This window comes from Platalea leucorodia (assembly GCF_965183815.1).
Source record: "Platalea leucorodia genome assembly, chromosome: 4".
NCBI classification, from domain to species: Eukaryota; Metazoa; Chordata; class Aves; order Pelecaniformes; family Threskiornithidae; genus Platalea; species Platalea leucorodia.
The window spans coordinates 101,982,973-102,007,162 of record NC_138826.1 but is presented as its reverse complement, the minus strand read 5'-3'; the positions used below and the strand labels follow the sequence as shown (position 1 = coordinate 102,007,162).

General features: G+C 40.0%; 1 protein-coding gene across 2 annotated transcripts in view; it reads left to right on the top strand.

Moving 5' to 3' along the window:
- Nucleotides 1–24,190, top strand: part of TSPAN12 (tetraspanin 12) — a 45,497-nt gene that overhangs the window by 7,629 nt on the left and 13,678 nt on the right. For both annotated transcript variants that reach the window (XM_082308473.1, XM_082308474.1), the window contains exons 3-5: nt 6,126–6,208; nt 6,872–7,007; nt 22,182–22,256. In XM_082308473.1, coding sequence (XP_082164599.1) covers nt 6,126–6,208; nt 6,872–7,007; nt 22,182–22,256 — 294 coding nt within the window. The remainder of the gene's footprint in view (nt 1–6,125; nt 6,209–6,871; nt 7,008–22,181; nt 22,257–24,190) is intronic.

Below are 24,190 nucleotides of genomic sequence, written 5' to 3'. Positions count from 1 at the left end.
CTACCCAAAGGTACAGGCACTGCTTCTATACCTTGAAGATTTTCCATCATCTCAAGAGTCTGTGGTAGGTGCTAGGCAAGGATCATAGGATTAATACCAATTTTTTAATCTCTTGTAGCTGTTTCCCAAGGTATAGGGGACAGTTTAATTTCATGCAGTTTTATAGGAATGTGTGATTTAATTAAAAATGCAGGCTTATTTTAGTCATCTTCATGTACTCATGTGTAAAACAGGAAAGTTAAGTTGTGTACCCATAACCAGCTGACACATATTTCCTATGATCCACAGGACCTACATAGCCTTTTCTCATATCAGTCTTCCAGTTATATACCCTGGGTTTAAAAATAGCTTGCCTGCCATCTGTGAGGTTGACTACTGTCTGTGCACAAAAACAAGCTCTTAGAGACAAAATTAAGAGTATATTGTGTATAAGTGAAGTCATATCATCTGATGGTGGTGTGTGGCTTGTGATGTGGATCTGGACACTTGAGCTCTGTGTATGGCTGCAAATTACCCACAATCAGTAGCACATGGCTCTGCTTCCCCAAAGGTCTCTTGACAGTGAGAAGCTTACTTTTGAGGGAAAAGTGGCACAAATCGTGTCCTAACAAGAAATGCAGTGATTAGGTAGTCACAGAGAGAATGAATGCGGAAATATATGCACTTTCTTATCCCTCTTTGCTTTTCATGTGCCCTTATGCTACACAGCCCAGAAGCTGATAAGTGGGTCTGACACTCGGAAGAACCACCTGATAGATGAACTGTACCTCGACCTGTTTGCGTATTTGGGCTGTTATTTGTTCTTTATGCTGTGCTACTGTAGGAATGTTGCGCAGTCAACTGCTGGAAAACTTGCTTGCTTCCCCCAGGAGGGTGACCCGTTAGCAGCCTGTCACTGCTCTGGCAGTTGGGTTCTTGCAAAGTGTGCACGTTCCAGCCCGTGCCAAATACGGAACAGGTTGTTAACTAACTGTTGCAGCTGTGCAAGCAAACCCGGATTCAAAGTCCAAATAAGTACATGCTTCAGCCATTTGGAAGTGGGAGGGGACCAAGGCATAACCCTATGTAAGAACCTTAGCTAAAACTAAATGTTGTCATGTCTGTAGTATAAAATGTGTGTTAGTGGGGAACAGGGGAATTTCCTTTTATATAGGCCATCTTTTTTTCTGTAAACATTTAAATGCTTTCGCCAGGTGATACAGAAAAACAAGACCCCTTGTCCTGTTCTCCCCCACCCTTGCGCCCCTCCCTCCCCAAAAAATGCAGTCATCTGTTTGTCCAGGGACCTGAGTCATCTGTGTTTGTTCAATGATCTTAATATTGAACGTAACTGTGAAAATACTGTGAAAGCATTGCAACATGCTCTGTTCATGACCTTGTAGTGATTTCTACCCCCCTGCCTCCCCTTTGGTAAGTCACAGCTCAGGTTAAAAGAGTTCCAACACAATTTAAACTATGCTTGGAAATGACCACTCCTAGTAGTTTGAATCCAGTGTTGGATATTGTAATTCAGTTGTCTGAGAAAGCTCTAGTAGCTTTAAAAACTTTATGCTATAAATTAGTTTTGAGTTTTAATGTATTATTGTGTGATCTGCATATTGCTTGTATATAGAAATATAATTTATTACCTTTGTTTAATCAGAGTGAAAATATATTTAAAATCGAGTATGACAGCAGGCAGTTTTGTAAACTCTTTGGTGTCATGTTGATGGCTATATAACATACTGTGATGGTTCAGTATGAAACCCATAGTGACTTGTGCAGCCAGCTGCAACAAATAAACATGTTTTACTGCCTACTATCATATTATGTTTACAGCACAGCAGACTGGCTGTCATCAGAGAAGCTTGGATGAAAACTTTTTGGTGAAATGATGTAACTGCTACTGTGGTGAGAATTATCTTGGTAGTTTTACTTCTCATAAACTTGTGTCCTTTCGTCCTATTGCTTGATACAGATTTCTAACTGTATTTTACATCTAAATTAATTACAAAACAATGGCTGAAGTAGGGACTGCCGGTTTTTCCAGGCTGCCTTTTTTCCATCCTCCAAATGAACCAACAAAAACTGTAATCAGGACCTTGTCCATGACTCCTTGAAAATCACGTGGCAGTGAATTGCAGTGATGTGACTGCTGTTCTTTGCTGGTAGGTTTGGATGCACACTAAGGTTTTTGGGGAGGTTGTTACTGTTCCCTCCTACTGAGCCCATGGGCTGAGTTGTACTGCTGGTGTTAGTGTAATTCCTGTGCTGCTGGCTGAAGATCTGCCTCTGCTGTGAAGTGGTGGGTGCCTGCAGCCTTCTTCATGTCAGCTGTCCCTTGAGGATGCGTAGCGCTTTACAGGGCAGCACATACAGGTGTTGAGTCATGAGCAAGAGGCTGTAGAGGTCGGGCATGCGTACGTGTCTTCTTGTGATTCCCCTGTGGCTATGGAGCAGGTGAGCAAGTCAATTGATGGCTGCGAGTTAGTGCTTGATACTCTTTTGTCACTAAACTAAACATCAGTCATTATGCAGGACAGTCTGGTGCTGCAAATGCATCTTTCATCCTGCAGGGTGTTCCTGCACAGAGACTCACTTTTGCTGATCCAAAGGGATACAACTTTTTTCCCAGCACTTCCCTTTGCCAGTGAAGAGCTACCAAGCACTTGCCGGGTTATGTGCCATAAAATACACCTTTTGTAATCAACCTGTTGCTGAATTGCTTTTTCACGTTATCACAGTTTGCTTTTCCATGGGCCTCTTTGTTCAAGAGGAGCTTCTTGAGTATTTGCCTGTTGTCTTTCTGAGCCATGTCTTTATGCTGCCCCAGTTCGACAGTGTTGCTGACTTTCATGGACGTGAATCCAGTGTGTCACAGCACCGTGGCTTTCAGGTCATTTGGAGTAGTAATTTACTTTGGACTTTCTTCAAAATAAGGTGCCTCCCAAGGAATTTGGTTGGCAGGAGGGTTGGCACAGGTAATCAGTGTGTAACATCTGTGTAGCAGCAAGGTAAGGCATTGTGTGCTTATTTACACTGAAGGAGAACAGCCAGAGGGGCCTAAATGACTAAAAGCTTTTTGAATGAAGTGAAAGACGACCTTTCATAGAGAGCTTGTTCTTATGAACTGAAATAGTGTTCCTGTAGTTACATTATTGGTGAAGGTTGTGTTTCCGAGGTGACAGGAAGCAGTCCTTTTCTTCCAGTTGCTGTTCATAAGTGAAAACAGAGTCACGTTCCATGATACGGTCATTAAGCGTTTCTGTAGAAGTCATGTAGCCATGTGTTGGCCACAGCTTGGAGATGTACCTGCCTAGACTTTCCCCTCACTGATTTTATGTGGGTAAAAATACATGTCTAGGTAGAGAAAACTCAACTTAAGCAGACAGAGCAGAAGTAAAAGTTCTCCTCCTTCCTGATTTGCTTTTGTAGGCAAGTACTTTCTTCTAGTAAACTGAATGATTCCTTCAGCGGCAGGACTCTGCTTGTTTCTTTTGGTCTCTAGGAAGTCCTTTCTGTCTCCCCTGCCTTTTAGCTGGTTGCTCCATGATCTCCCTGTTGTCTCTGAATAACCTGCTCCAACATCCTTGTGGTGACTCTTTTTGCCTGACAAATCTTACCTCTGCTGAAGGAGCAATCTCTTGCCTTCTTCCAAGGGATCCATCTGCTCTCGTTGCTGCACAGGAATGTATTGCTGTATACCAAAAGCTGAAAGAAAATGAGTGCAGCCTGTGAGTCCCTAACGGAGAGCAGGGACTAGGCAGTCCACCAGTCTGGTATGGGAAGAAGAATATTATTTAGCAAGTGAACATTTTTCTGGTACAGTTTTTGTAGCAGGACTGTCTGGCTCCTATTAAAAGTTGCTAAGGAGTGTGGTTTTGATGGACTTCTCACTCCTGAGCACCACTCCTACAAAGCAAAGTAACCAAATTTGTCTTAAGTACTTCACTATAAACAGTGGAAGTGCGAGCTAATGCTTTGTGTGTATCAACAGGCCTTGCACGGAGATATGAAGGTTAAAAATTTTTTCTGTTGCTTTTTGACCATAAGAAGGTAGGCTGTCTGCTTTTAGTCTTCTTTACCTCTCTTTGTGTTAAAACACGTTTTTTATTGCTTGTGTGGTATATTTGCCTGATGCTTTCTTCCAAGGAGGTAGCTGTTGTTGAGGAATTTATCTAGGAGGAGATTGTAGTCATCTTCTTTTCCTTGCTCCTGCAGCTTCCTGCAAATAACACAACAGAAAATGCTCTTTACTCTTACTGTTCCACCAACCAAAATAGATCCCACAGAGCGTGAAGGACATGCATATACGTAGTAGACTTGTAGCACGCACTAGCTTTCAGGAGTATGCTTGCAGCATGCCGAGCACCCAGGGCTGTCGCTGGCACCACCCAGAATGAAGGCCGTGCCTGTACTTTGTGCATCAGTTTTGAAAAGCAGGAGGAAGCCGTGGGGTAGCCACTGGGGCGTCTCATGAAATTTTAAAGTCAGAAGTAGCCTGCTGTGGGTGTGCTGCAGGCAAAGGAGCTGGTAAGGACACAGAGTGACTTTTCTTATGTGTTAGGTTTGAACCAGTTATCTTGTTCTTCATAACAACTTTAGGGAAATTTGAGGGCGTGTGGGAAGCTAGCTGTTGAAGGCAGCAGGGATGATTAGCACTTCTCACTGATTTAAGAAGCTGTTAGTATCATGCTGAGGTTTCCTGGCATACACCTATACAATGCATGAAGACAGTAGTATTCAGGAGAGCCAGCATGCTTAGGTCTCCCTCCCTTAGCTAGACAGTGGTGTTTCTGAAGTCGTGAGTCTGCCAGGTTCAGCCCCTGAGCTGTGGTTCAGGCTTAGGTGCCCATGTGAGATTGATATTCCTAAATTCTCCTTTGGGTGTAATAAACCAGCTGAATTCCCTGAAATGGTTTGAGAAGGAAGCAGTGGCATTAGTAACCTTAACTTTGTTCCATTTTGTAGAGAAGCTTAGTGGTTACCTTCCTCTCCTTGAAGGAGTTTATAGTTGCATCTCTCACCTTCTGTTTGAGGAGCAGTGCTCTGTCTGTCCAGTGCGTGCAGGAGGAGACGTGGTGCTCTTGGGGCCAGAGGGCATGCACAAAGGTGGGGATGACTGCTGTTGTTATGTGAGCCCTCCACCGGGAGGAAGGGCCTACTGACTTACCTAGCCCTGTGCAAAATACACGGACAAGTGCTGTGAAGAGTGCCTTGTCCTCTAGCAGTACTTGTGCTACAGCAGCAAAAGAGCTGGTGCTGTCATGGTGTGGCAGGTATGTTCTGACCATGTTGTTCAGGTTTGGCTTCTCAAGAAAATCAGAGGCCAGAGCTTCTACTGGTAGATCCCAGGTGTGCTGGAGTGCACGATGGCACCAGGTGACAGAAATCTGGGTCTGCTGAGGTGGTGGCAATTCTAGGTGGGTTCAGTCTCAGAGATTTACTTGCCATCAGAGCAGTCCTGGTGAAAGCATAGTGACTTTATGCCTCTCGAGTGCCTGGCAGGTTAGGTACCCAAATGTTTTGATGATCTGGGGTTTGTAATTGAAGTGCAGTGAGTTTTGTTGTCATTTTATGATTCAGGAAACTGAAGCATAGTGTTCATGGTGTGACTTTATCTGAATGAGCGAGAAAATCAGATTCTTCTAAATTTAACCCCAAGATAAATCTCCTCTCCTATGTGTCAGCATATTGGTACCATTGTATCCTGTATGGGGCTTCAGGTTATTCTTTGCTGGCTGTGTACCTGGGCATGGCTTGATGGTTTCATATAGACTGGTGGATATCACCTGTGAGCCCTGAAAGAGTCGCTGATTTTAGCAGCATAAACCCTCCTTCTTTGTTCTGTGGTATGTTGTGCAGTGGTGGGACTTGAGCCAGCAGTGGCATCGCTGGGTGGAAGAGAAGGTATTCCAGGCATGAAGTATGCATGCTGGAAGAGAAGATTATTGTCACTGGCTCCCTAAATACTTGGGTGACAAACCACCTCTAAGCATATAGAAGTACAGTGTTGGGGACAGTATGCTGTTCGGATAAATGAATGCATGAAAGATGTTACTGATGATTGATCCTCTACTTAAATTATGAATGATCTTGCAATTTTTTTTAAACGCATGATAAATAACTTCATCTTTTCTTTTTAGTTGATGTCCATCAGTGTATTAGGTGTTTCTGCTTGGATGAGAGACTACCTGAATAATGTTCTCACTTTAACTGCAGAAACAAGGTAAAGCTTTCCTTAAACCTGTTCATCTGTGTGGGTGATTGATTGCGGTATATGTCGTTCATTCTGTATGGCAGGTTTCCTAGTTAGGATTTCTAGAATTAAGAAGCCTTCAGTTGAGCTAATTATTGTTTTGTTGAAAGGTGTATTTCTGCCACCATTTCTGGCATCAGTTGAAATTAGAGAAGGGGGAAAGATATGAATTCAATCTTGTTTTATTCCTGTGCCTTTCTCTTCTGACAGGGATCAATTTTTGGCCCTTTGCCAACATGTAACCATATTATATTACTGTTTAGTTTTGAAAATTTTATTCAGTTCAGAGATTTAGGAATGCTGTTAGTTTTATTACAGCAGTGCTTATGAGCCCTAGTGGTGGAACAGGGCCTCATTGTGCTACATACTGTGCAAGTGCAGGACAGGAAGATTGCCTTCGCTCCAAAGAGATTTCGGATGATGCATTACTTTCTGGTACCTGAATGCAGCATTTGACTTTAAAGCCACCTAGAAGAGATTTCTGTGAAACGTGTAAGGCGCTGGAAGGAACGCATCTGCTAATCCACTGTTTTCGTTTTAATGGCTATATTATGTTTTTCTTCTGTATCGTTTTTGTGTGATTATGCTTTTTTTTTTTTTTTTTTTTTTGATTATGGTTCTGATTGGTTTTAGGGTGGAGGAGGCTGTCATTTTGACTTACTTTCCTGTGGTCCACCCCGTCATGATTGCAGTCTGCTGTTTCCTCATCATAGTTGGAATGCTGGGCTACTGTGGAACAGTGAAAAGAAATCTGTTGCTCCTTGTCTGGGTAGGTTTCATAACCTCTAAAACCAGCTAACTTCTGCTTTGCTTCAATAGTGTAAAAAAAGTTTTAATCCACAGGCACTAGATAAATACTGATTATTTTTTATTACTGTGTTGAGTTATGATATTGGTGAGGAATTGTAATTGCAAAGTACACAGTGGGAAAGAATTTATTGCCTAGACTGCATTATGCTGTGACTGAAAGACAAGCAGTGTCTCATTTGCAAAAATCCACTTAATTTGGTAGAGGAGTTGCTGAAGGGAAAAATAATTCAAACTCTTAAGTACTAATAATTATAGGAACGTGAGCCTGAGTGCTCTGAAATAAACCCTTATGCTACCCTTTTGACACTTGGCTGTGTAATGGCTAAATAACTTAAGCTTTGCTTTATCCCCACAGTTGATTGTGTGTGTGAAGTAACAACATTTGTAACTGATGAAAGTTAATTCTGAGTGCATTCAGAAGCTTTGCCTTCCCTTATGTGGATGTGGAATTTTGCAGTTGCCTTTGGTTGTGAGCAAGTTTAACAATAAATTGCAAGTACCCAGCTTTTTCCTTTGTTTGGAGGCTACATAACTGAGCCAACAGCAGCTGAAAAGCAATAGTCTCTCCTGCACAAGACTCTATGTACAATTTAACTGTGACGAGGCATTGACTGTCAAGGGAGCCAAATGTTTTTTTTTTTCTTCATCTGGAATTCAGGCGTTTGAGGACAATTAAAAAAAAAAAAAACAAAACCAAAAACCTGAAATGCCCATCAAACTTGCACAATTTTTAATGGTTTAGAGTTTAAAAACATTTAGACCATTGGCAAAACTGAGATCAAGGAGTGCCATGTACCTGTATGCTGCTTAGAAGCCTAGCTGGTAGGGTAGCTCTTTGCAGAGTTGGGCTTTGTCTTTTAACGTGAAGATGAGCAAGATTCCAAGCAGTCTGTAAGCCTGAGAGAGTGGGAGCAATGGGTATAAAAGGGGTGTATCAGACTTGACTACCGTGATGACAGTAGGAGAAAGTGGACAGATAAAATCCTTCAGCTCTTGAGAATATCCAGGAGTCTTATAAAAGGAGAGTTGGACTCCTGCTGTTTTTTCACTGCAGTGTGTGTTGGGTTCTTCCAAAGTGCATACAGTTGCATTTTTCTTGAGGATCTGCGCGGGCTTAAGTGCATGATACCTGGACCTCACAAATTTTGCACAAAATGACCAGAAAAAAGTGAGAAGTTGGCTGAAATTCATACAATCTTTGCTTTTTGTCTAATAGGAAATATTCTCACTGCAGCTAAAACAGTTGGGGAAACTGTACTGGGGTTTTGTATTAAAATGTCTTTTTTATTTGAGAGGGTTGGAGTAAGCTTTATTTGAGGTTTCCAGGTGAAGGTCTGCAGCAGGAGTGTTTCTCAATTGCAAGAGGGCAAATGCTGTTTCTCCTTTTGGATTTTTGTTAAGCCTGTATACAATATGAAGATTGTTGTTTCAAAGCTATATAGTTAGGCAAAACTCTCATTTAAATCTGAACACTTTAAAAAATGCATGACTATTATATTACTATATTTCTAGATCTTAACCTTGCAATTGTAAAGTCAATGGGGACAAGTTCTAAGACAGACACTACTTATTTTTATGCAAGTGCTCATAACTAATGGATTAATGTAATTTCATACCATATAATTATTTATCTAGTAATCTTTCTTACAAACTTTAAAAGGGCTTTGTACGTATTTTTGTTTTATATAAATAGTGAAAGTATTAAAAGATGGTAAACTTATTAAGCCCTTAGCTTTTATGGTAAGGTTGTAAGATTATTTTCATAGTGTTTTTTATTTTATAATGGTGATAGTTTTTAATGTGACTTAAAATTAATTAAAAGGCAAAAGCAACTATATGATGTAGACCAATGCTACATAGTATCTGGAAAAAAAAAGTTATCATTTTTGGTATAAGCCTTAACAAAAATTCTAACTAATTAGAAAGAAAATGAAGTTAAAACTGGTTTTGGCCTTCAGTTTATTTAAACTGCCAGTGAAAAGAAGAAATCATTTATAGCTTTTAATGCCATCTGGAAATAAATTATGTAAAGGGTGTTTAGGCAGTCAAATTATACTAAATCAGAACAAGACATTTCTATCATTTTATGTTGCACTATTTCATTTTCAGGAGCCTGAGAAATTCTCTTGCTAAGCAAACCGATAAGCAAAACTGAATGATATCTTCCTAAGTATGTCATTGTCTTTGATTAATTGTTAAATGAATGCAGTCGTGTTATACCACAGAAGTATGCAGACATAAGCCAATGCTTCATTCATCAGACTAATCAGAAAAGTGACAGATGAACAAAATGAGCTTTTGTACAACCAGATGAACTAAAAGAAAAGAACCTTAATGTAAAACATTAACAACCTCTTCAATCATGCTTTTAATCTTCTTTTTGAAATAAGTGAACAGCCATAATGATAGCATGCAGAGATATTTGGATACAAATCTTGACGTTCCTGGCATCATGCTAATTGCTAGTGCTAATGTTGTTAATTGAATTGAATTTTTGGAAAATCTAATAAAGCATAAAGACCATAAAATATATATATTATGGTGTTAGATATTTTTAATACATCTGAATACATAATTATTTTCATTTGTTTTTTGAAATTTTATCATGCAATTAAATGCTTGAAACCTTCCCAGCTTCACATGGGGCATAGATATAAATTGAACTAGTGTTTACTCAGCTTAACAGTAGGAAAATATAACACCTCAGTCTTCTGAGGTGCATGCTCTGGATTATTTGTAGAACCAGCATTTTAAAACTATGATCACTTAATTTTAATTCAGGAATACATAGTCCTGAAGGCTACTTGGTATAAAGAGCCCATGTGTACCTTAAGTGTCTGTAATATAATTTTGTTGTGTGTCGTGAATGACCAATGTCCTCATGTAGAAGTGGCTGTGATTCCAGCCTGAACTGAAAGATCTGCACTTCTCCAAGTCACTGACTTGAAAGTATAAAAAGTCCAAGGATGAGAAACTAGAGTCTAGGTTTTATGATGCTTGTTACAGTTTTTCAAACGAGTCTTTATTTTTTTCAAATCCAGAACCATCCTTTGCCTCTTCTGAGGCTCTGTACATTTTGAATTGTCTTTAAAGTCTGTTGTGCAGGTAGCCTAACTAAAAAAAAAAAAAAACAAAAAAACCCCACAACATCAAACAACCCAAAACAAAACAAAAAACCCCATCCCCCCATGCATATATTCTTTAAGAGTAGTAACCTTAAGGGGGTGTGAATTTTTTTTAAGTTCTTGTTTTATTAAGACAGCAAGAGTAAGCTCTGTTGCTCGACAAGAACAGCTTCGTGAAAATCTCATTGGAAAGTATTTTCCTGGCTGGAGTTTTCATTGCAAATTCTGGCATTTATAACTATGAGTTTTCTGTAATTACAGCATTCAAACAGCACAGGATTCAAATTTGTCTGCATATGTTTTCACAAAACGAAAAACTGTTAGAAATATTTGATGGTCGATAGGGCAAATAATTTTACTGATTTTTATAATAAAGTTGGCAGAGAAATAAATATTCCTCAGAACTAAATGTTAGACCCTGTTGGTGTGTGGTCAAACGGCTTGTTAGTTCAGTTATGGCAGAACCTGGTTATAAATTGGAACTTGACAGTCTAAAGTGTCTGTTAATTGAGTTGAAACACAACCAGACAAACCATCATTAAACTAAACTGGCCTTTTCTTTAAAAGCAGGCAAATATTTCATGAAAAGAAGAAACAAAATGATACTATGTTTTGGTTGAAAAGGTAAACCGGAGACGTTGACAAACCTAATGTGAATGTGGCTGTTACATGTCAGTAGTTCTCACCCAGCTAAATGCAGTGTTGGTGGAAGTGGTTTCTGTAAAGTCCATCTGAAGAATGACAGGGAACCACTGGCTGTATCACCACTTGGGGCAGATTCTTCTATACCCGTACACCCATTTCAGTCCATGTGGATGCAGCGGTGATAGGGATGATTAAATTCGGATGCCTGCCATGTTGCAAGATATCAGTAACTGCTAATGTCTCCCTAGAAGGGACTCTTAGTATGTGTGAAATGTTAGCTGCTCTACAGTACCACAGCACCAACTATTCTGCAGTACTTGTGGCTACAGTTAGCATGAATTAGTATGAAAGTTTAGTGATAATCATTTTTTCGTCTTTTTTGTGACCCTGTGTATTTCTGCAATAATACATAATCTAGGTTATTTGTTCTGTAATAATACAGATATTTGTTCTGACCCATTTGGACTCTTAGCACAGTCACAGCTGCTCCAATACCTTGTACTAATATTTGGCACTGGAATTGTTACTTACCAACCAGAAGTATTTCTCCATTATTAAACTACCAAGCATCAAAAGGGAAGAAATAACTGGCAAACATACTTAGTGTAAACCCATGCAGTTTAGAATTAGACAGGTTGGAGACTGGAGTTCATAATTTTCGTATTTTGTGCCTTTTATCAACAGCTCATTTATGAATGCGGTGTGAGTAAGAGGAAAACAGAGATGCACAAGATAGGTTAGCCCGCCTTTTGAAAGACTGATTTAAGTGGGTTTATAGTACTGTAGTACAGATTTGATGAGAAGCCAGTACTGTGCTAAAACTCCAGTTCAGATAGTCAGTGGGTAAGGGGCTGGACATTTAGCTTGCATTTTTTTTAAGTGCTGCTTGTTTGATGTTCCACTGGTAAGAGAAGATACACTTAAAGTTCACCAATTGTTATTATACCCCAGTAGTTTCAGATATGAGTGACTTCCTCAAGAAAATAAATATAGGACTATATATATATAGGACTATATATATATATATATATAGGACTAAATTTGTTTTTTTAGTTTCTGAATTTCTAACTTCCAGTCCAAAGGTGAACTCCTTGAGGAGGTGCCTGAACTGATCATCATTAGACATCGTTTTGCCTTGAAATAGGATGGGGAGTAAGCTTCATTCCTGTTCAGATCAGGGTTTTTAAGCTTCAAACAAATTGTTAGATTTTGAAAACAGTGTTGGTGATGCCACAGTGTTGCCACAGAGCAGAGCTCGGCTTTGCAAGAGCGGGTGCGCTCTGCAGGGCTCCCAGCATGGTGGGGTGGACTATGTTGGTCCCGGGGTCCAGTGCCAACCTCTCTGCCCGTCTAACCATGAGGTGCATTTTGTTGACCTTGCCTTGTCCAGTGTAAATGTACAGCGCTGTGTATGTACTTACAAGACTTTCAAAGCAAGTGCTTTGAAAGGGTACCTAATTTTCTTAGCTGCAAGAGGGAGCTTACAGATGAGGAGTACAAGTTGCCTACCGTTATGGGTTATTGGGAGGCATTTAGAGGTGAAGGGTGCTGCCTGCTGAACAAACCACAAACAAGAGCGGCTGCGTATTTGAGCGTCGTGGAGGGAAGAGAGTTGAGGTGGAGGAGCATGACAGGAATTGAGCTGGCAGGACCATCCAGGTCTTCTTGTGAATGCTTGGCTTAAATCCAAATGTTTGCTGTGCTCACAGTGATGATCTGCTTCCTTCACCCCAGCGCTTAGCAGCTACCTTGAACGCACAGCCATGTTGTACCAAGTCAGAGGCAGCACAGTACTATTTGGCGCAGTTATCTGGCAGCTCAAAGTAACAAGAACTGTCCAGACCCTTGAGGACTCTTCAGGGAAATGCTTTTGACTTATGACAGCAAGGTTGGACAGTGCAGTTATGATGCCATCAAATAAATTTTTTTTTTTTGCATACTTCTGCAATAGTGAAGAGCCACTTGCTCATGCTTTTGAAAAAGGTACAGTGCTAAATTAAAAGGTAAACATCTGTTGCATGCTATACTTTTAGGTTCACCTAATGGGGGTGACTACCTGCTCTTGGGGATGTATGTCCTGAGTATGGGTTTTACTAGGTGTCACTGTGTCTGGCCTCACGATCCAAAACTTCTGGAGCAAGCCTTGTTCCTTTTATCTTCCTTGTTCCTATTTTCCCCCATTCCCACTTGTTACGCTGTTAATATTGCTTCCTCCCTCCGAGTTCTTGAAAGTCATTCATGCCCAGGGCAGTAGAAGAGACTGAAATGGCACCAGAGCTGAAATGGGCTCTGGAGTGATATTCGCTGGTGAACAGGGGAGGTAGGATAGTAGTAGAAAGGTTGATGAAGTGGAATGAGGGAAGTGGGTGCCAGGAAACTATTGAAAAGACAGGGACTGATATGACAGTAGGTTCAAGGGTCTGTTGAGGCTAGGGAGCTGGGAGTGATACCAGGATGGGAATGAGGGATGCTGTTTCTTGACTGAAAAAAGATGGGCAGCTGCTGAGATGATATGTGGTCTTGCTGGCGTAGTGCTTTTTTTTTCCCCTCTGTCCTTCCCAGCTCCTCTTTTCTCACTGCTTGTTTGCCCAGCTTTTTTTCCTCTGCTGAAAGGAATAGGGAATGGGAGAGTCCCTGAGAGCAAGGAAAGGAGTAAATGAGTAAACAGATCCACAAAGCCCGGCCAAACCTCTGTGTCTTGTCTGAAACGCAGCCCAGCCTCACCGGTGGGGCATGCCTTGGTGCTGTGGTTCAACTGCATTCTTGTTGCCACAGACTGAGTATGGAGTGGATGTCCTGTCAGGTAAATTAATCTCTCTTTCTTGCCTAATCTTGCCCTTTTGACTAATTAACCACAGAGAGTTTGCTGTGTGCACAGGGGCTGTTGTATGATTTTTATATCTAAGAGCACTTCATTCAAAATTGTGAATGTTTGAAGTGTTTTGGGGCATGCTAAGGCAGAGTTATTGTGTGTATCAGCACTGAATTGGTCTGTTTTACAAGGAAAAGGGATTTTCTTGACCAAGGAAGCATTTTTATGGTGTTTAATTTCCTTGGTAGAAAATAAAGAGGGGTTAGAGAGATGAAGGATGCTGTGTTTCGAAATAAGGGGAGAAGCAGGGGGAAGGGAATATTGTAAGCCCTGAGGAGATTATGGTCTAACATCTATCTTTACCTATGTCCTGTTCAGTACTTTACCATGACCTTGCAATGACCCTTATTCCTTGGAGTTCATTTACTTGAGGTAATTGAGTCTTGGGCAAATAAATCCTAATAATTGTCTGAAGTGTGCATTTGCTTATTTCCAAAGTAATACCTGTTTCCTTATATAAGCAAAGATTAATTGTTAAAGTAAAAATTTAAAACAGATCATTAATATCTCATAGAAGAATCGAGGCTGTGAACAAAGTTCTAACTATTCATAAATAATTTTGTTCAGCTTTTGAAAAAGCAAAGGAGTCAATCAGAAGAACTTGGACACATACTGTAGAAAATTAAAATGCTTCTTGCCATTAAAAAAAGGTTTTTTTATTCAGAAAATTAGTTATAAAGGTTTTGGAAAAAGTGATAATTATTTATATAAAACTTGGACTTTGTGAAGGTCACAGGCTTTAAGACACGTTGTACAGATTGACAAAATTTGGGGATCTGGGAAACTGAAATCTAAAATAATAGAGATACTTGATCATTTTGCTGTGGAATGTATTTATTCTGAAGAACTGGATGGTATTCAGTAGCTAATGTTGTAAGTTGGTGGTTTCAGCCCATTTCCTTGTTGACTTGTGACTGCGTCTCTTGCAAATTTCTGCGTTGTCAAGCAAGTAAACCAAATTTTAAATCAGAATGACAAATGAACTGTTAATCCCTTCAGGGCAGGGCTGAGGGAGCTGGGGAGGGAGGAAGGGGGGGCAGGGGAAAGTTTGTGCTGCCGGAGTGGATAAACAGAGGATTTCAGTTTTCCGTGCAGCTTGTCTGACTCCATTTAATGAGTGTTTGCTCCATTTTTAAAAAGTATAGCTGGATTAATCATTAAAATAACCTTGTTAGTTTTCAAACTGTAACAAAAGTAAAGGGAACCATAGCTTGTAACTTACTGAGGGAGGAAAGACTTTTTATTAGGTTTTGCACAGAACGAGTCTGGTTCCTGTTGGTCATCCAGCATTGTGGTGGTGGTCATCTGACGTTTCTCAGGGTTCAGACAGATGTCTGTATGGCTTGCGTCTCAATAGAACAAGGCTGATGCTCTCAGGCTGTTAGCCACTGGGAAATGCTATGCATAACCCTCTTAAAATCTTCTGGCATCTGTTTTACATACCATATACTCCAGTCTTTTAGAGAGTCCTGTAAGGTTTCATTCTGCAGCTGCCTTACCCTTGGAATCTCCTTCAGCCTCTGCCCTTCCCTCCCAGAACTTTCCTTGCCTCTCTTGCCATGTGGACCACGTTGCCCAAGAAGGTGGTGTGAGCACCAGACAGCGAGTCTGAGGAGGCTGGACTTGCTGATCAGTTATTTTTCATTTGCTCTGAGATGAGGGTTGTGGTTTTTCTTGAGTCTGAGGGGAAAAAAAAAAAAAGTTTCATATCTTCTGGGAGAAAAGAAAAATGCTTGTGAGGGGAGTGGTAAAGCTTGAAAAAAGATGTTTATTAAATGAAATACAAAGCACTTGAATGATGATTCATTAATAAGTACACTGATCCTTCAAAGAAAGGCGCGTTCGCTCAAAAATGGAAGGATTTCTAGTGTTGTAGACCAGATTCTCCAAAAGCTTTAACACCCCCAGTGCTCTCACTTTTCTTCACCATGTTGCACCTTCTGACTCCTGTCATTAGGCCCTGCCTGCCATTGCCATTTGCTTTCATATACAAAATGCTCTCTTGCTTTCTCACTGTCTGGAAGTTTAAGAAGTCAATATTTTGAGTATGTTGTGTGATGGGATATATTTGTTCTGTAGGGATGAATTTAGTAGACTGTGAAGCCTCCTCAGGTTTTCTGGGATGGCAGTAGTTAGCTAGGGAGCTGTCAGAACAGATGAAATAGGGTCCTAATCTCAGTAACAGGAGTGTCATGCAACATGCAAACCAAAGATATGAGGGAGGAAAAAGATGAATTAAGCCACTCTTGTGCCTTTCTAGTTCTGAGGAAATTTGCATTGCCACAGAACCTTGTCTCAGTTTGTGTTTTCACGAGTTGCCTAGACTCTTGCTTCCAAATCACACTTCCAAACTGCAACCAAAATGATCATACCACATTTGGTATGAGCAGGATCAAGAGAGCATGACTGGGGATGTGTCCAGGTCTTTGATTCTCCTTGTGTGTGGGCCACTGATTTTACAGGTTATAGTAGTTGAATGCTGATGAGGTATTCTGTAAGTCCAGGGAAGTGGCTGAGTCACCATCCCTGGAGGTATTTAAAAGATGTATAGACATGGTGCTTAGGGACATGGTTTAGCGGTGGACTTGACAGTATTAGTTTTACAGTTGGACTTGCTGATGTTAAAGGTCTTTTCCAACCTGAATGTTTCCACGATTCTGTAGGTCATTGGCAAAAAAATTACCAAACCCAGCTGTGGCAGAGCAAAAAAACCCGTGTGGTACCACTTCAGGAACATAGTTGGGTATGCACGGCTTTGTAGTATGGCCACCCTTACCTGCCTGGGCTGCTTGGCACCAGAGGGCCTTAGTGACTCATTGGTCACTAGGTACCCTAAGTCATCAAATTTCTACGAGGGCTGCTGCTCTTAGCTTCGTTTCTGACATAATGCTTACACTAGAGTTTCAAAGGGCATCCTCAGAGGACAGTCATGTGGTTTTTGTATCTGTGCCAGTGGGATTATTGTGGTGGTTGATAATAGGGCACTGGGTATTCAGTGCAATAGCCAAGGCAACATGAAGGAGACTACTGCAGGACACTAGAGTTTTAACTCTAGTTTTCTTTTGCTAAATGTAATTAGAATTTAATATTTCCACTGTCAAAAAATCTCTGAAAAGATCTGTGTTCTTGGAAATACTGTGGAGAAGGGCATTTAAAATGGGGACTGGGGTGGGAGGAGGAACAAAATTTTTACAGACTCGCTCCATGTACTGTGTTTTCTGAAGTCCCAGTTTTTCCATTGTCCTGTTGCCACATTAGTAACAGAAATGGAAGGTTATTTTTCACCAGTTCTTTTCACCTGTTGCCTGGAAAGTATAGACAAATTATAGTGTGATTAATTGCAGGAATCGTGTGGCATATTCAAGACAAACAAAAAAATCTCTAGAACTACAGTAAGAGTTTTGTATTACATCTCTGCAAAAAACATAAAACATTATGCTTCACGCTTTATATCCTTCCCTGCATTTGCCCGCGATTGCAACAAAAAAATCCTATACTCTGCAGGATAGAAAGCCACGAGGGAGAGATTTTATGTTGAGAGGCACTTCATGTGTGTGCTGTTCACTGTTACTCTCTGAACCATATGGGAATTGTTGGACCAAAGACCTTTTAAATGAATGCAAAATATTGTAGATTCAGTAATAGCGATTTTGTGCTTGCGTTTGCTATTTTTATTTGTGTTTGTATCTAAATGGTTGAGATGATCAAGAAAGAAATGTGTTCCTGTAATGTATTCTGTGGTGGTGGTGATTCACTTAGTTTGGTAGAGCAAATGGGAAAGCAAAAAACCTGTCATAATTTAATTAGGATAAATTAATTTTATAGTTCAGTTGTTAGCCTTAGATGGGGAGATAGGAAGACATTTTGGGCATGTGCCAGAGCATATATGCTCCATATATGGAGCACTGGCATATATGGAGCTTATATCCTCTTATGGGATGCCACTGCTGTGTGCAGGAATTTTGTTCAGACTAAAAGTGTTGATCTTATTTAGACAGTCCATACAGATCTTTCTAAAAATAGTTTTAAATGATTTTGATTTTGTTTTTAATGCGTAGGTGAAAGTACCACATACCTTTCTAGTGCTTTATCAGGTTCTGATAGCCTTTATGCAGGTAGCTATCTGAAAATAGCCATCTGAATTAGCACAAAACCTGGTACTTCGGTGCCAGTTCCCATTTTTTGGTTTCTTTTTTCTTCTGTCCTTCACTATTTACTTGATGGTTACCTGCCTTCTGTGATTGGATTTCATCACCATTGGATTTCCATTTCCTATGTTCCACTATCCCACTGTCCTTTTTGTCTTATATATGAATTCCCTGTAGAAGTGGACTACGGTTGTCTGACTTGGACAAGAGCAAGACCTCTCTGGAGGCAGTTATAACTTGTAGTAGCTCCTAGTGTCTCTGTACTGGCTGTGAGTAAGTGGGTTTCCGTGCCGTTGATGTGTGTAGTTTCTGCATTGGAGGTTTCAGGGCAGGATGAGGATGTTGGCTGTGGTCACTCTTAGACCTGTACCACGTGAAGAGTATTCCAGCAGAACAGGGTCTGGTGACTACTTAGGGAACGTGCTTAATATCTTTCCTTGGCCCTTCATCCCCCTGTCTTTTCCACATCTCTTTGAAAGTGGTTTTCATAGTAAATGACTTTGTTTCCGTTCCTGCTTCTGTCTTGCACAAGAAAGGAAGGGGAATGGGATTCTTCCGAACTTGAGAGTTCCTACTTCCTTCACCTCTGTCTTGGGACTGATGTGCTGGAAAAATACAGTTGTTTAAGCCTCCACAGGCCGCCAGTGCTGCAGCTCTGTGCTTTGGGGATAGAGCCAAACACACCCACCCATCCGCTGATGCAGAAAAAAATCCAAGTGCTTCTGCAAGGTTCCAGGTATTAGAGGAGATGCTCCTGTTGGAAAGCTACTGCTTTACTGAGCTGCTGCCTGCCTTCCCTCCCTCCTTCCCTGCAGCCAGTGGTGGTGAGCAAGCTTAATGAGGAAGTTGCAGGAGAACCAGCTCCTGCTAATTGACAACATCCATTTGACACTGCAGGGATGCTGAAGTTTAGGATCTTGGCCACATGTTTGTCCGTGACATAGTGAGGAGCAGTAAATGTCTACTGCATTTTTTGTTTCTTGGCAAATATTTTTAGATTGATTTGTTACTCTCAAAAGAATGTTTTCTACCAGCATTTCAGTCATTCAGCTTCTCTCAAGGAAGAAACATTTTAGTTTTTTCACAACCTTACTGGAGGAAATCCTTCAGTGAAACTGACTCTGCCAGGTTTGTAACACGATGAAGGCACCACTTCAATTTTCTGATGACTTTGCATAGTCTGACTAGGAAGAGAATGATAGTGATTACAATTTGCCTACAAAAGAAAAGTTAAAAGTCTGTAGGCTTTGCCATGTAAAAAGGTCTCTAGTTCTTGAAGTGATCGTGGCTTTGCATTACTGCTTGTAGATTTTTTTTTTTTTTAAATTTTGTGATAACCTGTAGATATCTTTGCAAAACCATTTGCTCCCTTTTGTGCCTTTCCTATCCTACCCTCTCCCTCTCCCCCCAAAAAAACAAACAAACAAAAAAAAAACCCAAACCAAAACGAAAACCCAGTAGAAAATATCTCAGCAATGGCTGAGAGTGCTCTGAGAGAGGTGTGCTGTACGAGGTAATATCAGTGACCTGCTGGTGCAGTTTTGAGTGTAATGCACAGTGGTGTTCCTCAATGAGTTAGTCTCCTTTACAAAATGTAGCCACTCAGCCCATAGGAAGAAATATTAAGCCTTGCTTCAAAACCAAGTCCCTGTTTCTGGCAAAGTGTGTAAATGCAGGAAGATGCATTTAGCATTCAGACTCCTGTGGGAATTTAATTGGGGACAAGGAATAAGCATTGAAGCCAGTAATAATTTCTGTGTTTGGAAGATGGAAATTAGGGGTAATAAATTTAAATAATGGTTAGAGGAGGTTTTTTCCCCACACAACTTACATAAGAATTATTTGTTTTGCAAACCATTACATTTAGAGAGAGGTATAATATTCCCCTTCAATAGCAGAGTGAAACTGAAGGTCCTGTGTGCGGGTTTGGTGTGCTTGCTGTTGCTCAGTTCCTAGAATGGGCTTTCATGTGTGTAAAGTCTTTGTGTCTTTTTTTGTCTTTTGCTTTATGGACAGATGATATGCTTTCTCAGGACAGAAGGCTTGATTCTGCAGTGCCCTGATATGTCCAGATGTAGCTAGTGTCAGGAGTGCTCAATTCCTGGCAGACTCGGAAGTGATTTATGAGTGAATCTGGCTTAATAGTTTTCTATACCAAGCTATATTCAGTAACTGGAGAAGATCTTGGTTTTGGCTCTTCTGTCTCCAACTGCTACCAGAAACTTTCTTAACTATATGCTGACAAAAATGAGGAGGTTTCAAAAGTTAAGGTTTGTGAATGAATGAAATGTTACAAGGAACTGCAAATTAAGAGCTTTCCAGAGAATGCCACATGTACACCCCCAGATGTATCACTTTCACTATGATCAGTGACTTTTGCAAAAGATTTGGGGATAGCAGGCAGTCCCAGGCTTGTTATTCAATTAAAGCATAGAACCACTGACATTTTCTTTGGCAGCTGAGAACTCAAATTTGCTTTGCACTTAAATTTTGTCAGTATTACCCATAAAGTCCTTAAACATTTTTTCATATGAATTGAATAGCTAAAGCATGTGGCATTCTTTCCTCCTTTTGAAGTGAATACTTTCCAAAGCAGATTTCCACGTGTTTTTTTAAAGAACCCTTTGCATAACTTGCAGTCACTGCAGTGATAGTGGATACATAGTCTAGAAGGTCATGGTTATTTTTTAGGGAAAGCATCATTGTTCTTCCAAGCTATGACTCAAATTTTTTCCTCTCTTGGACCTTTGGAAGATGAGCATGTTGGTTATTGAAGGCCTATACTGGAGCTCTGCATGTGCTTATAGCGTTGATTTGTAAGGATACACAATGTGTTGTTCAGCTATAATGACTATGAAGACGTGATGTAATGTGTTGCAGACTAGTAAAACGGGATCTCTTCTTTCAACAGAGTCTTTATTGAACAGACCTTTGCAGGGGGCAGATATGAGTACAGGTTTCTCTTGAAAATTCACATGGCTATTTTTACATGCATGTTTTTAATTTGGCTGTTTGCCTCTACAAACCTGATTCAGGGAGTTAGATTTGATCAGCAAGTAGAAGTTAAGGCAAGACACTGTTCAGTAGCTGCCAAGGTATCTGTGAATTACTCAGTTCCAGACTGGGTGAATGAAAAAGATGCCGCATAGATGACCATTAAATCTCAACACTTGTGGATTTATTTTTTCTATTTTAAATAATACAGCTTACTGACCTTTTAATAGGAAAAAAAAAAAAAAAATCACTTACCCTCATTACATGTTTTGTGTCTTATACCTGTCCTAAATAGATTCCAGGATGAAATGACTAAATTAGAAACCTTTTGGCATGTATCCTACTAATGGAATTATATATTTATTCTCTTCTGTTTTATATTGTGATGATGTTTCTTTGATTTCCAAAGAAAATTAAAATCCATGAAGACTGTAACTTTAAGTCTTGTATACTGAGGACAAGGGAGAGCTCAGTCCATTGACATGGAAGAAAGTTTGGGGTAGAGAATGAATGGAACTATATTTCTGCTTTAAATAAAAGATAAATGGATTACTTTTAATAGATAACACCAGTTAAAGCAGTCTTAATTTCCATGCAGCTTTATCCTGCATTTCAGAAAGGGTTTGTTGATACTATACAGAAGATAGTCCTCCTCTTTTTAATTGCAGCAACCATTTTTTCTTAACAGTCATTACCAAGACCTGTACAGCTTCTTCATTTATACATGTATTTTCTATTTTTAAATAGTTCAAGGGTTCAATGTGGTAATAGACAACAATATTTCAATCCATCTCAATAAATATTTGTACATTTATGCACGACCTCAAATGCCTAAGTCATTTTGATAAGAACATAGCTTTCAAGAGCCTTGTTTGCTTCCATTTTGTCAATTTTCTCTTTTTTTATTCTTTTTTTTTTTTCCTTCCCCCTTTTGGCTGTTAGCATGATTTGGATATGTTGCTTAAATAATAGAACTGAAAAAAGATATTTTTCTTTTTTTTTCCACATATGTGAGGGGAAAAAACATTGTCCTCTTTGCAACTGTTTTAGCGTAATGTGTCATGATAGCTTTGTACTCTTGAGCAACAAGGAAATAAATTTATTCTCCCACTGTAATGTTCATATGCTTCATGTTAAGTTAGTGAGAAATGTCACATGACTTAAACTTTTAGAAATTTTGCTGCATGAATCTTTCATATTTGGTTACAAAAATGTATTTCAGATTCCATGTCTTCAGTCATGTGAAATGTTAACAATGTTTTGAGATGTCCTTTAATATTGTTAAGTCTTTTTTTTTTCAAAGTTAACCTGAATATCAAAAATAACTAAGACCATTCTGTTTTCTACAGTACTTTGGAAGCTTACTTGTAATATTCTGCGTTGAACTGGCCTGTGGTGTTTGGACCTACGAGCAGGAAATAACGGTGAGTCAGAAAAGGAGGCTGCATTTTTTTTCAACAGAAGAAAACAAAGATTTCCATTAGCTAGCTGTTTTCTAATTGCTGTAGTGTTTATCTTTGTTCATTATTCCGACAGTCTAATTTCATGTGACTGCCTTTTTTTAAAACAGAGAATTCTTCAGGGAAAGCTTGTGTGTCTGGAAGGTCCTTTCTGGGTTTCTCCCCACCCCCTCCACATTTGAGAGCCAAATCCTGCAGCCCCTGATTTAAGGACTTTATTTTTTGTTAATTCTTGCTTAGGCAGGTTCTCATTGAAATCAGTGGAAGTTTTGAGGATAAAGTATGAACTTCAGACTTAAGATAAGTATTTTGAGAGAGGAGATGTGAGAATTTGAAGGGATTTTGCCCCAAAAGTTCTTCATGTTTTAAAGAGCTATAGCTGAGTGTACTACATTGTGAACAGACAGCGTGTTCTTTCAATAGAGGACTTGCTGTCTGCTGAAATCTTCACACTGCCTCCACAAGCTATAAATGCCAGGTTTAAGCAAAACATGTCTTAGCTATAAAACACTCGTCTGTAAACTTGTGAAGATGTTTTATCTCTGTCTAGTTTTTATAGCTGTACCAACCTTTAATTTTCAAACTAAGGAGCTGTAGCCATCATGCAAGAAAATGGTTAAGTGTTGAGCAGAAATTAAACTGAAATGTTATTCTGCTGGCTGCTATATCCTTACATCTTGTACTCAGTCTGGTACATTTTTATGAATAGAGAGACAAATATTTTCTCTGAGCTGCCAAAGTATGCCAATATGACAAATACCTGGTCTTTCTAACAATTAGCAATTGTAGCAATTACATTGGAGTAAGATGGGAGGGAGCCTTCTTGATATTTACATGGTACTGGGACCAAAGGAATTTCTGGCAGATTTGAAGTCTGAAGTTATGTGGCAGCACTTTGCATCAGCATTCATTCCCTTGCGGTACAGATTCCAGAGGGGTGTTCTAATATAACAGTGATTAAGGCTATGTCTTTACTTTAAATGTCAGCTTACATTGCTGCATTTTAAAATTGGGAATGCGAACAAGAGGCATGCTTCATCCTATGGGCACAGCTGCCCTTGGTGGGGGTTTTGCCAAGGATGACAGTTATAACTAACATCCATCTTTCCACAGAAATCTTGTCAGTGGAAGCTGCCTGAAATAACATAGCCTTCAGTGCGCTGATACATGCCTTCTCCAGTCTCCACTATTCAGTTAGAGAACCTGAAGTTACAGTGTGTTTTAGTGTGACCCCCAAGCTTTGTTACCTGCTATGCTACTGAAACCCAAACCTGGGACAGTTTGATAAAAGCTGGCATAGCCCTACCGTATGTTAAGGCACTGGTGATGCTGCTTTCCTCCAGAAAAAAACATGTCTGTCCCTGCACCCCTTTGCCAAAAGAAGCAGTGCTGAGCTCCATGTCTGCGCCTTCTGCAGTGGGTCACAGTGAACCCAGATACCCCACGCTCCTCTGGTTTTTCCTTTTTATCCCAGGAGTTCGAGTGTATGAACATGAGCATGCAAATAAAACAGAAAAAAAATCTCTTCAGCAACTGCTTTTCTTTTTTTGTCTCTTTTCTTCATTCTCTTTCTATATATTTTTTTTATTCCTCATCCCCTGAAATACTCTTTTTTATTTTGTTTGTTTTCTCTTTCTACCTGATTTTCTCTTCTTATTTCCTTTGTCCTAACACTACTGCTCTTCGTGTGATGAGGTGGGCCAGACTCGGGTTTCTTGCTGCTGAGACCTGTAGGGAATGTGGCAGTCTGGAAGGGCATGGTTGTTTTTCAGTGGTTCTTTCATAACTGTGCAGGTCACTGCCCTAGAGCATGCTTTCTCCTGCTCCACTTGATAAAGATAAGAAGACTCCCTTTTATACCCATGGGGGTGACTTGATGTCATGTTGGTTTCAGCGTA